Source organism: Balaenoptera borealis (assembly GCF_965194805.1).
Source record: "Balaenoptera borealis genome assembly, chromosome: 8".
Taxonomy (NCBI): domain Eukaryota; kingdom Metazoa; phylum Chordata; class Mammalia; order Artiodactyla; family Balaenopteridae; genus Balaenoptera; species Balaenoptera borealis.
In genome coordinates this window covers 77785699-77799188 of record NC_138865.1, presented here as the reverse complement: position 1 = coordinate 77799188, position 13490 = coordinate 77785699, and the positions used below count along the sequence as shown (strand labels likewise).

The window sequence follows — 13490 nt, the reverse complement described above, 5'->3', positions numbered from 1 at the left end:
AGTCTCTCTTATTTGGTAATTGTAAAAAATGGATGGATGACTATGGCTATTCCTTCCATGCCAGCCTTTTTCTTAGATCCTAGTAAGATTTTCAAAACTGTGGCTTTCTTGCAGTTTTCTTCCTTACGGTGCACAGCAAAAGAGTGGTAGTTCACTATTTTAAATTAAGATAAAGGTTTGTCTTTTACTGATTCTTTTTGTAGCTCCTAATAAGAAACAAATCTGATAGACTTGATTACAACGTCTTTTTCTTTCTCATTTGGAACTTGCTGAAGTGAAGCTTCTGAGAAAAAAGATTTCTAAAAGTCTGGGGACAGGAAGAAGTGAAAGGCCTGAATATTCATCTCTGAATAATTTAGAATGATTGATTCTATGAACACTACCTTTTCTTCCATTATTTTATCTAGATTTCTCTTCTAGTTAAAACTTCTTCACACTTAAAATATGATCATTGATGATCATAATGCTAACTCCCAAATCCAGAAGGCTTTTTTGAATCATAAAAAATATATTAATAAAGATAATTATTGTAATCATACCAACTGTTCCTCAGTTTGATAGTGTTTTAGGGTTTTAAAATTGTATACGTATGTTTTCTTACTTAATTCTCAAGAATTCTGTGTTATCTTCATAGTGTAATAATAATAGCCACCATTATTATACATCTTGCAATGTACCAGATACTATAAGACACTTCACATATATTATCACCCTTAATCCTTTTAATAACTGTATGGGTCAGATATTATTTTCAGATGTGAAAACTGGGGCTTAGAGGAATTGTTAAATCATTGAGATTTAAATCCAGGTATTTTGGTTCCAAACTCAGTATTCTGTTAATTAGATCATAGTTGCTGCAGTGTAATTATATATGGTAAATGACATATGGGAATATTTGGGAGGTGATGTATGAGTACTCAGTAAACCCTGATTTCCAGATTATGGAAGATTAACAGATATTTACTGTATAAGCATTAAGTATGTTTTCAAATATATTAATAAACTAACAGTGGTTTTATTTCTTTAATTTAGATGTACTGCAGGATGCCAGGTTTGTCAGAATTTAATCAGGTAAGACAGATAAACCGTTCTATGTTTATATAGTTCTCTGAAGTTGCATCTATATTTTGCATTAATTAACAATCCTTCCTTTTGATGTGCATCTAACATTTCACATGAGGATTTTTCTTAATCTCCTTCAGTATTAAGATTATTTTTTAAATTAAATTTAATTTATTTCCTATACAGCAGGTTCTTATTAGTTATCTCTTTTATACATATTAGTGAATACATGTCAATCCCAATCTCCCAATTCATCCCACCACCACCCCCCCCACCCCCCACTTTCCCCCCTTGGTGTCCATACGTTTGTTCTCTACATCTGTGTCTCTATTTCTGCCCTGCAAACCGGTTCATCTGCACCATTTCTCTAGGTTTCACATATATGCGTTAATATATGATATTTGTTTTTCTCTTTCTGACTTATTTCACTCTGTATGACAGACTCTAGATCCATCCACGTCTCTACAAATGACCCAATTTCATTCCTTTTTATGGCTGAGTAATATTCCATTGTATATATGTACCACATCTTCTTTTTTATTTTTTTAAAAATTTTATTTATTTATTTATTTATTTTTGGCTGTGTTGGGTCTTCGTTTCTGTGCGAGGGCTTTCTCTAGTTGCGGACAGCGGGGGCCACTCTTCATCGCGGTGCATGGGCCTCTCACTATCGCAGCCTCTCTTGTTGCGGAGCATGGGCTCCAGATGCGCAGACTCAGTAGCTGTGGCTCATGGGCCCAGTCGCTCCACGGCATGTGGGATCTTCCCAGACCAGGGCTCGAACCCGTGTCCCCTGCATTGGCAGGCAGATTCTCAACCACTGCGCCACCAGGGGAGCCCCACATCTTCTTTATCCATTCATCTGTCGATTGGCATTCAGGTTGCTTCCATGACCTGGCTATTGTAAAAAGAGCTGCAGTGAACGTTGGGGTGCATGTGTCTTTTTAAATTATGGTTTTCTCTGGGTATTTGCCCAGTAGTGGGATTGCTGGGTCATATGGTAATTCTATTTTTAGTTTTTTAAGGAACCTCCATACTGTTCTCCATAGTGGCTGTATCAATTTACATTCCCACCAACAGTGCAAGAGGGTTCCCTTTTCTCCACACCCTCTCCAGCATTTGTTGTTTCTAGATTTTCTGATGATGCCCATTCTAACTGGTGTGAGGTGATACCTCATTATAGTTTAGATTTGCATTTCTCTAATAATTAGTGATGTTGAGCAGCTTTTCATGTGCTTCTTGGCCATCTGTATGTCTTCTTTGGAGGAATGTCTATTTAGGTTTTCTGCCCATTTTTTGATTGGGTTGTTTGTTTTTTTAATATTGAGCTGCATGAGCTGTTTATATATTTTGGAGATTAATCCTTTGTCCATTGATTCATTTGCAAATATTTTCTCCCATTCTGAGGGTTGTCTTTTAATCTTGTTTGTAGTTTCCTTTGCTTTGCAAAAGCTTTTACGTTTCATTAGGTCCCATTTGTTTATTTTTGTTTTTATTTCCATTACTCTAGGAGGTGGATCAAAAAAAATCTTGCTGTGATTTATGTCAAAGAGTGTTCTTCCTGTGTTTTCCTCTAAGAGTTTTATACTGTCCAGTCTTACATTTCAGTCTCTAATCCATTTTGAGTTTATTTTTGTGTATGGTGTTAGGGAGTGTTCTAATTTCATTCTTTTACATGTAGCTGTCCAGTTTTCCCAGCACCACTTATTGAAGAGACTGTCTTTTCTCCATTGTATATCCTTGCCTCCTTTCTCATAGATTAGTTGACCATAGGTGCATGGGTTTAATCTCTGGGTTTTCTATGCTATTCCACTGATCTATATTTCTGTTTTTGTGCTAGTACCATACTGTCTTGATTATTATAGCTTTGTAGTATAGTCTGAAGTCGGGGAGTCTGATTCCTCCAATTCCATTTTTTTCCCTCAAGACTGCATTGGCTATTTGGGGTCTTTTGTGTCTCCATACAAATTTTAAGATTTTTTGTTCTAGTTCTGTAAAAAATGCCATTGGTAATTTGATAAGGATTGCACTGAATCTGTAGATTGCTTTGGGTAGTATAGTCATTTTCACAATATTGATTCTTCCAATCCAAGAACATGGTATGTCTCTCCATCTGTTTGTATCATCTTTAATTTCTTTCATCAGTGTCTTATAGTTTTCTGCATACAGGTATTTTGTCTCCTTAGGTAGGTTTATTCCTACGTTTTTTATTCTTTTTGTTGCAGTGGTAAATGGGAGTGTGTCCTTAATTTCTCTTTCAGATTTTTCATCATTAGTGTATAGGAATGCAAGAGATTCCTGTGCATTAATTTTGTATCCTGCAACTTTACCAAATTCATTGATTAGCTCTACTAGTTTTCTGGTGGCATCTTTAGGATTCTCTATGTATAGTATCATGTCATCTGCAAAGAGTGACAGTTTTACTTCTTCTCTTCCAATTTGTATTCCTTTTATTTCTTTTTCTTCTCTGCTTGCCGTGGCTAGGACTTCCAAAACTATGTTGAATATGAGTGGCGAGAGTGAACATCCTTGTCTTGTTCCTGATCTTAGAGGAAATGGTTTCAGTTTTCCACCACTGTGGATGATGTTTGCTATGGGTTTGTCATATATGGCCTTTATTATGTTGAGGGAGGTTCCCTCTATGTCCACTTTCTGGAGAGCTTTTATCATAAATGGGTGTTGAATTTTGTCAAAAGCTTTTTCTGCATCTATTGAGATGATCATATGGTTTTTATTCTTCAATTTGTTAATACAGTGTATCACGTTGATTGATTTGAGTATATTGAAGAATCCTTGCATCCCTGGGATAAATCCCACTTGATCATGATGTATAATCCTTTTAATGTGTTGTTGGATTCTGTTTGCTGGTATTTTGTTGAGGATTATTGCATCTATATTCATCAGTGATATTGGTCTGTAATTTTCTTTTTTTGTAGTATCTTTTTCTGGTTTTGGCATCAGGGTGATGGTGGGCTCATAAAATGCGTTTTGGAGTGTTCCTTCCTCTGCAGTTTTTTGGAAGAGTTTGAGAAGGATGGGTGTTAGCTCTTCTCTAAATATTTGATAGAATTCACCTGTGAAGCCATCTGGTCCTGGACTTTTGTTTGTTGGAAGATTTTTAATCACAGTTTCAATTTCAGTGCTTGTGATTGGTCTGTTCATATTTTCTGTTTCTTCCTGGTTCAGTCTTGGAAGGTTATACCTTTCTAAGAATTTGTCCATTTCTTCCACGTTGTCCATTTTATTGGCATAGAGTTGCTTGTGGTAGTCTCTTAGGATGCTTTGTATTACTGTGGTGTCTGTTGTAACTTTTCCTTTTTCATTTCTAATTTTATTGATTTGAGTCCTCTCCCTCTTTTTCTTGATGAGTTTGGCTAATGGTTTATCAATTTTGTTTATCTTCTCAAAGAACCAGCTTTTAGTTTTATTGATCATTGCTACTGTTTTCTTTGTTTCTATTTCATTTATTTCTGCTCTGATCTTTATCATTTCCTTCCTTCTACTAAGTTTGGGTTTTGTTTGTTCTTCTTTCTCTAGGTTTTTTCGGTGTAAGGTTAGATTGTTTATTTGAGATTTTTCTTGTTTCTTGAGGTAGGCTTGTATAGCTATAAACTTCCCTCTTAGAACTGCTTTTGCTGCATCCCATAGGTTTTGGATCATCGTGTTTTCTTTGTCATTTGTCTCTAGGTATTTTTTGATTTCCTCTTTGATTTCTTCAGTGATCTCTTGGTTATTTAGTAACATATTGTTTAGCCTCCATGTGTTAGTGTTTTTTATGTTTTTTTCCCTGGAATTGATTTCTAATCTCATAGTGTTGTGGTCAGAAAAGATGCTTTATATGAGTTAACTTTTCATTAAATTTACTGAGGCTTGATTTGTGACCCAAGATGTGATCTATCCTGGAGGATGTTCCATGTGCACTTGAAAAGAAAGTGTATTCTGCTGTTTTTGGATGGAATGTCCTATAAATATCAATTAAATCTATCTGGTCTGTTGTGTCATGTAAAGCTTGTGTTTCCTTATTAATTTTCTGCTTGGATGATCTGTCCATTGGTGTAAGTGAGGCGTTAAAGTCCCCCACTATTATTGTGTTGCTGTCGATTTCCTCTTTTAGCGCTGTTAGCAGTTGCCTTATGTATTGAGGTGTCCTGTGTTGGGTGCATATATATTTATAATTGTTATATCTTCTTCCTGGATTAATCCCTTGATCATTATGCAGTGTCCTTCCTTGTCTCTTGTAACATTCTTTATTTTAAAGTCTATTTTATCTGATATGAGTACTGCTACTCTAGCTTTCTTTTGATTTCCATTTGCATGGAATACCTTATTCCATCCCCTCACTTTCAGTCTGTATGTGTCCCTAGATCTGAAGTGGGTCTCTTGTAGACAGCATACATATGGGTTTTGTTTTTATATCCATTCAGTGAGCCTGTATCTTTTGGTTGGAGCTTTTAATCCATTCACGTTTAAGGTACTTATCGATATGTATGTTCCTATTCCCATTTTCTTAATTGTTATGGGTTTGTTTTTGTAGGTCCTTTTCTTCTCTTGTGTTTCCCACTTACAGAAGTTCCTTTAGCATTTGTTGTAAAGCTGGTTTGGTGGTGCTGAATTCTCTTAGCTTTTGCTTGTCTGTAAAGCTTTTGATTTCTCCGTTGAATCTGAACGAGATCCTTGCCGGGTAGAGTAATCTTGGTTGTAGGTTCTTCCCTTTCATCACTTTAAATATATCATGCCACTTCCTTCTGGCTTGTAGAGTTTCTGCTGAGAAATCAGCTGTTAACCTTGTGGGAGTTCCCTTGTATGTTATTTGTCATTTTTCCATTGTTGCTTTCAATAATTTTTCTTTATCTTTAATTTTTGTCAATTTGATTACTATGTGTCTCGGCGTGTTTCTCCTTGGGTTTATCCTTTATGGGACTCTCTGCGCTTCCTGGACTTGGTTGGCTATTTCCTTTCCCATGTTAGGGAAGTTTTCGACGATAATCTCTTCAGATATTTTCTTGGGTCCTTTTTCTCTCTCTTCTCCTCCTAGGACCCCTAATGTGAATGTTGTTGTATTTAATGTTGTTCCAGAGGTCTCTTAGGCTGTCTTCATTTCTTTTCATCCTTTTATCTTTATTCTGTTCCACGGCAGTGAATTCCACCATTCTGTCTTCCAGGTCACTTATCTGTTCTTCTGCCTCAGTTATTCTGCTATTGATTCCTTCTAGTGTATTTTTCATTTCAGTTTTTGTATTGTTCATCTCTGTTTGTTTGTTCTTTAATTCTTCTAGGTCTTTGTTAAACATTTCTTGTATCTTCTCGATCTTTGCTTCCATTCTTTTTCCGAGGTCCTGGATCTTGTTCACTATCATTATTCTGAATTCTTTTTCTGGAAGGTTGCCTATCTCCACTTCATTTAGTTGTTTTTCTGGGGTTTTATCTTGTTTCTTCATCTGGTACATAGCCCTCTGCCTTTTCATCTTGTCTGTCTCTATGTGAATGCGGTTTTTGTTCCACAGGCTGCAGGACTGTAGTTCTTCTTCATTCTGCTGTCTGCCCTCTGGTGGATGAGGCTATCTAAGAGGCTTGTGCAAGTTTCCTGATGGGAGGGACTGGTGGTGGGTAGAGCTGGATGTTGCTCTGGTGGGCAGAGTTCAGTAAAACTTTAATCTGCTTGTCTGCTCATGGGTGGGGCTGAGTTCCCTCCCTGTTGGTAAACAATCAAACAGGCCTGAGGTGACCCAACACTGGAGTCTACCTGGCTCTTTGGGGGAGCTAATGGCAGAATCTGGGAGGGCTCATGCCAAGGAGTACTTCCTAGAACTTCTGCTCCCAGTGTCCTTCTCCTCACGGTGAGCCACAACCACCCCCCGCCTCTGCAGGAGACCCTCCAACACTAGCAGGTAGGTCTGGTTCTGTCTCCTATGGGGTCACTGCTCCTTCCCCTGGGTCCTGATGCGCACACTACTTTGTGTGTGCCCTCCAAGAGTGGAGTCTCTGTTTCCCCCAGTCCTGTCGAAGTCCTGCAGTCAAATACTGCTAGCCTTGAAAGTCTGATTCTCTAGGAATTCCTTCTTACGTTGCCAGACCCCAAGTTTGGGAAGCCTGATGTGGGGCTCTGAACCTTCACTCCAGTGGGTGGACTTTTGTGGTATAAGTGTTCTCCAGTTTGTGAGTCACCCATCCAGCAGTTACGGGATTTGATTTTATTGTGACTGCGCCCCTCCTACCATCTCATTGTGGCTTCTCCTTTGTCTTTGGATGTGGGGTATCTTTTTTGGTGAGTTCCAGTGTCTTCCTGTCAATGATTGTTCACAAGATTATTTTTTAAAAATAGTTTTTGAGGTATAATTGACATATACTGCACATATTTAAAATATACAATTTGGTGTTTGTTTTTGTTTTCTTTACTATTTTAATCATTTTTAAGAGTACAGTTCAGTAGCGTTAAGTATATCCACATTGTTGTGTTATGGATCTCCAGAACTTTTTATCTTGCAAAATTGAATCTGTATACTACATTTTGTTCATACAACCATCTATTGATGAATACATGGGTTGCTTCTACCTCTTGGCTGTTGTGAAAAACGCTGCTATGAACATGGGTGTGTAAGAGATTTTTAGTGTTTTCTTGAAACATCCCAAAAATGATTCTAATGTGTAGCCAAGGGAGAGAACCAGTGAGAATGTTTTTAAACTTTGAAAACAACCCAGTGTTGGAAATCAAATATAAATCTCAGTGTGAAGTTTTAAAAATGGTTCATATATGTCATCTATACATTACCCTAGGAACATGTAGAAACATTACATCTATTTTCTATTCTGAAATTGTGTGTTTTCTCTTTTGAAATTGGTATTCATCCCAAATTTAAGGTGTTACTGTGGGCGATTGATTAGAGACCATTATGGGATAGATTATGCCTGGACCATCTCAGCTGCCAGCAGTAGTGAAAATGAACAATGGTCTGTTGAAAAGCACACAACGAAAAGCTCTACAGATACGTTTGGCACGATTAACTTCCAAGATGGAGAGCACACCCACCACTCTAAGGTTTGCTAATAACCTACATTATTTTGCTGTTTTTTGTTTTTTGTTTTTAATATCTTTATTTGAGTATAATTGCTTTAAAATGGTGTGTTAGTTTCTGCTTTATAACAAAGTAAATCAACTATACATATACATATATCCCCATATCTCTACCCTCTTGCGTCTCCCTCCCACCCTCCCTATCCCACCCCTCTAGATGGTCACAAAGTACCGAGCTGATCTCCCTGTGCTATGCAGCTGCTTCCCACTAGCTATCTATTTTACATTTGGTAGTGTATATATGTCCATGCCACTCTTTCACTTCGTCTCAGCTTACCCTTCCCCCTCCCTGTGTCCTCAGGTCCATTCTCTACATCCACGTCTTTATTCCTGTCCGGCCCACAGGTTCTTCAGAACTATTTTTTTTTTTTTTTTAGATTCTATATATATGTGTTAGCATACGGTATTTGTTTTTCTCTTTCTGACTTACTTCACTCTGTATGACAGACTCTAGGTCCATCCACCTCACTCCAAATAATTCAGTTTTGTTTCTTTTTATGGCAGAGTAATATTCCACTGTATATATGTATCACATCTTCTTTATCCATTCATCTGTCAATGGACACTTAGGTTGCTTCCCTGTTCTGGCTATTGTAAATAGAGCTGCAATGAACATTGTGGTACATGACTCTTTATGAATTATGGTTTTCTCAGGGTATATGCCCAGTAGTGGGATTGCTGGGTCGTATGGTAGTTCTATTTTTAGTTTTTTAAGGAACCTCCATACTGTTCTCCATAGGGGCTGTATCAATTTACCTTCCCACCAACAGTGCAAGAGGGTTTGCTTTTCTCCACACCCTCTCCAGGATTTATTGTTTGTAGATTTTTTGATGATGGTCATTCTAACTGGTGTGAGGTGATACCTCATTGTAGTTTTGATTTGCATTTCTCTAATGATTAGTGATGTTGAGCATCTTTTCATATGTTTGTTGGCAATCTGTGTATCTTCTTTGGAGAAATATCTATTTAGGTCTTCTACCCATTTTTGGATTGGGTTGTTTTTTTGATATTGAGCTGCATGAGCTGCTTGTATATTTTGGAGATTAATCCTTTGTCAGTTGCTTCATTTGCAAATATTTTCTCCCATACTGAGGGTTGTCTTTTCGTCTTGTTTATGGTTTCCTTTCCTGTGCAAAAGCTTTTAAGTTTCATTAGGTGTCATTTGTTTATTTTTGTTTTTATTTGCATTTCTCTAGGAAGTGGGTCAAAAGGATCTTGCTGTGATATATGTCAAAGTGTTCTGCCAGTGTTTTCCTCTAAGAGTTTTATAGAGTCTGGTGTTACATTTAGGTCTTTAATCCATTTTGAGTTTAATTTTGTATATGGTGTTAGGGAGTGTTCTAATTTCATTATTTTACATGTAGCTGTCCAGTTTTCCCAGCACCACTTATTGAAGAGGGTGTCTTTTCTCCATTGTATATTGTTGCCTCCTTTATCAAAAATAAGGTGACCATATGTGCGTGGGTTTATCTCTGGGCTTTGTATCCCATTCCATTGATCTATATTTCTGTTTTTGTGACAGTACAATACTGTCTTGATTACTGTAGCTTTGTAGTATAATCTGAAGTCTGGGAGCCTGATTCCTCCAGCTCCGTTTTCCTTTCTCAAGATTGCTTTGGCTTTTCGGGGTTTTTGTGTTTCCACACAAATTGTGAAATTTTTTGTTCTGTTTCTGTGAAAAATGCCATTGGTAGTTTGATAGGGACTGCACTGAATCTGTAGATTGCTTTGGGTAGTATAGTCATTTTCACAATGTTAATTCTTCCAAGCCAAGAACATGGGATATCTCTCCACCTGTTTGTATCATCTTTGATTTCTTTCATCAGTGTCTTATAGTTTTCTGCATACAGGTCTTTTGTCTCCTTAGGTAGGTTTATTCCTAGGTATTTTATTCTTTTTGTTGCAATGGTAAATGGGCGTGTTTCCTTAATTTCTCTTCCAGATTTTTCATCATTAGTGTATAGGAATGCAAGAGATTTCTTTGTATCCTGCTACTTTACCAAATTCATTGATTAGCTCTAGTAGTTTTCTGGTAGCATCTTTAGGATTCTCTATTTATAGTATCATGTCATCTGCAAACAGTGACAGCTTTTCCTCTTTTCTGATTTGGATTCCTTTTCTTTCTTTTTCTTCTCTGATTGCAATGGCTAAAACTTCCAACAGTATGTTGAATAATAGTGGTGGGAGTGGACAACCTTGTCTTATTCCTGATGTTAGAGGAAATGGTTTCAGTTTTTCATCATTGAGAACAATGTTGGCTATGGGTTTGTCATATATGGCCTCTGTTATGTTGAGGTAAGTTCCCTCTGTGCCTACTTTCTGGAGGGTTTTTATTTTAAATGGGTGTTGAATTTTGTTGAAAGCTTTTTCTGCATCTATTGAGATGATCATATATTTTTTCTCCTTCAATTTGTTAATATGGTGTATCACATTGATTGATTTGCATATATTGAAGAATTCTTGCCTTCCTGGGATAAACCCCACTTGATCATGTTGTATGATCCTTTTAATGTGCTATTGGATTCTGTTTGCTAGTATTTTGTTGAGGATTTTTGCACCATTGTTCATCAGTGATATTGGCCTGTAGTTTTCTGTCTTTGTGACATCTTTGTCTGGTTTTGGTATCAGGGTGATGGTGGCCTTGTAGAATGAGTATGGTTGTGTTCCTCCCTCTGGTATATTTTGGAAGAGTTTGAGAAGGATAGGTGTTAGCTTTTCTCTAAATGTTTCATAGAATTCACCTGTGAAGCCATCTGGTCCTGTGCTTTTGTTTGTTGGAAGATTTTTAATCACATTCTCAATTTCAGTGCTTGTGATTGGTCTGTTTATATTTTCTATTTCTTCCTGGTTCAGTCTTGGAAAGTTGTGCTTTTTTAAGAATTTGTCCATTTTTTTGGCATATAGTTGCTTGTAGTAATCTCTCATGATCCTTTGTATTTCTGCAGTGTCCATTGTTACTTCTCCTTTTTCATTTCTAATTCTGTCGATTTGAGTCTTTTCCCTTTTTTTCTTGATGAGTCTGGCTAATGGTTTATCAATTTTGTTTATCTTCTCAAAGAACCAGCTTTTAGTTTTATTGATCTTTGCTATCATTTACTTCATTTCTTTTTCATTTATTTCTGATCTGATCTTTATGATTCCTTTCCTTCTGCTAACTTTGGGGTTGTTTTTTTTTTTCATCTTTCTCTAATTGCTTTAGGTTTAAGGTTAGGTTGTTTATTTGAGATATTTTGTTTCTTAAGGTAGGCTTGTATTGCTATAAAGTTCCCTCTTAGAACTGCTTTTGCTGCATCTCATAGGTTTTGGGTCATCGTGTTTTCATTGTCATTTGTTTCTAGGTATTTTTTGATTTCCTCTTTGATTTCTTCAGTGATCTCTTGGTTATTTACTAGTGTATTGTTTAGCCTCCATGTGCTTGTATTTCTTACGGATTTTTTCCTGTAATTGATATCTAGTCTCATAGCGTTGTGGTTAGAAAAGATACTTTATATGATTTTAATTTTCTTAAGTTTACCAAGGCTTGATTTGTGACCCAAGATATGATCTATCCTGGAGAATGTTCCATGAGCACTTGAGATTAAAGTGTATTTTGTTGTTTTTGGATGGAATTTCCTATAAATATCAATTAAGTCCATGTTGTTTAATGTATCTTTTTTTTTTTTTAATTTTTTTTTAAAAAAATATTTATTTATTTATTTATTTATGGCTGTGTTGGGTCTTCGTTTCTGTGCAAGGGCTTTCTCTAGTTGCGGCAAGTGGGGGCCACTCTTTATCGCGGTGCGCGGGCCTCTCACTATCGCGGGCTCTCTTGTTGCCGAGCACAGGCTCCAGACGCGCAGACTCAGTAATTGCGGCTCACGGGCCTAGTTTCTCCACAGCATGTGGGATCTTCCCAGACCAGGGCTCGAACCCGTGTCCCCTGCATTGGCAGGCAGACTCTCAACCACTGTGCCACCAGGGAAGCCCTTAATGTATCTTTTTTTTTTTTTTTTTTTAACAAATCTGACATATAATATGTTGTGTGGTTCTGTGTATGATAAATATCTCTCTCTTTAAAGAATTTTTTTTTTTTTTAAGGCATTGTTTACTTTGTTTATTTATTGATTTTTGGCTGTGTTGGGTCTTCGTTTCTCTGCGAGGGCTTTCTCTAGTTGTGGCAAGCGGGGGCCACTCTTCATCGCGGTGCGCGGGCCTCTCACTATCGCGGCCTCTCTTGTTGTGGAGCACAGGCTCCAGACGCGCAGGCTCAGTAATTGTGGCTCACGGGCCCAGTTGCTCCGTGGCATGTGGGATCTTCCCAGACCAGGGCTCGAACCCGTGTGCCCTGCATTGGCAGGCAGATTCTCAACCACTGCGCCACCAGGGAAGCCCCTTAATGTATCTTTTAAAGCTTGTGTTTCTTTATTTATTTTCATTTTGGATGATCTGTCCATTGGTGAAAGTGGGGTGTTAAAGTCCCCTACTATGATTGTGTTACTGTCGATTTCCCCTTTTATGGCTGTTAGCATTCACCTACGTATTAATGTGCTCCTATGTTGGGTGTATAAATATTTACAATTGTTATATCTTCTTCTTGGATTGATCCCTTTATCATTCTGCAGTGTCCTTCTTTGTCTCTTATAGTAGTCTTTATTTTAAAGTCTATTTTGTCTGATGAGAGAATTTGCTACTCCAGCTTTCTTTTGATTTCCATTTGCCTGGAATATCTTTTTCCATCCTGTCACTTTCAGTCTGTATGTGTCCCTAGGTCTGAAGTGGGTCTTTTGTAGACAGCATATATACGGGTCTTGTTTTTGTATCCATTCATCCAGTCTATGTCTTTTGGGTGGAGCATTTAATCCATTTACAGTTAAGGTAGTTATCGCTATGTATGTTCCTGTTACCATTTTCTAAATTGTTTTGGGTTCGTTATTGTAGGTCTTTTCCTTCTCTTGTGTTTCCTGCCTAGAGAAATTCCTTTAGCATTTGTTGTAAAGCCGGTTTGGTGGTGCTGAATTCTGTTAGCTTTTGCTTGTCTGTAAAGGTTTAAATTTCTCCATCAAATCTGAATGAGATCCTTGCTGGGTAGAGTAATCTTGGTTGTAGGTTTTTCCTTTTCATCACTTTAAATATGTCCTGCCACTCCCTTCTGGCTTGCAGAGTTTCTGCTGAAAGATCAGCTGTTAACCTTATGGGGATTCCCTTCCATGTTATTTGTTGTTTTTCCCGTGCTGCTTTTAATGTTTTTGTTTGTATTTAATTTTTGATAGTTTGATTAATATGTGTCTTGGCATGTTTCCCCTTGGGTTTATCCTGTATGGGACTCTCTGTGCTTCCTGGACTTGATTGACTCTTTCTTTTTCTATATTAGGGAAGT

At 37.3% G+C, this 13490-nt stretch overlaps 1 protein-coding gene across 11 annotated transcripts in view; it reads left to right on the top strand.

Moving 5' to 3' along the window:
• The window catches only part of TRPM6 (transient receptor potential cation channel subfamily M member 6), a 217030-nt gene that overhangs the window by 92425 nt on the left and 111115 nt on the right, over positions 1 to 13490 (top strand). For 10 of the 11 annotated variants that reach the window (XR_014247276.1, XM_082401319.1, XM_082401318.1 and 7 more), the window contains 2 exons: positions 1033 to 1071; positions 7921 to 8098. Coding sequence is in view for 10 of the 11 variants with exons in the window: in XM_082401319.1 (XP_082257445.1) it covers positions 1033 to 1071; positions 7921 to 8098 (217 nt within the window). In the remaining variant the exon portion in view is untranslated. The remainder of the gene's footprint in view (positions 1 to 1032; positions 1072 to 7920; positions 8099 to 13490) is intronic. The other variant, XM_082401316.1, reaches the window with a different exon arrangement.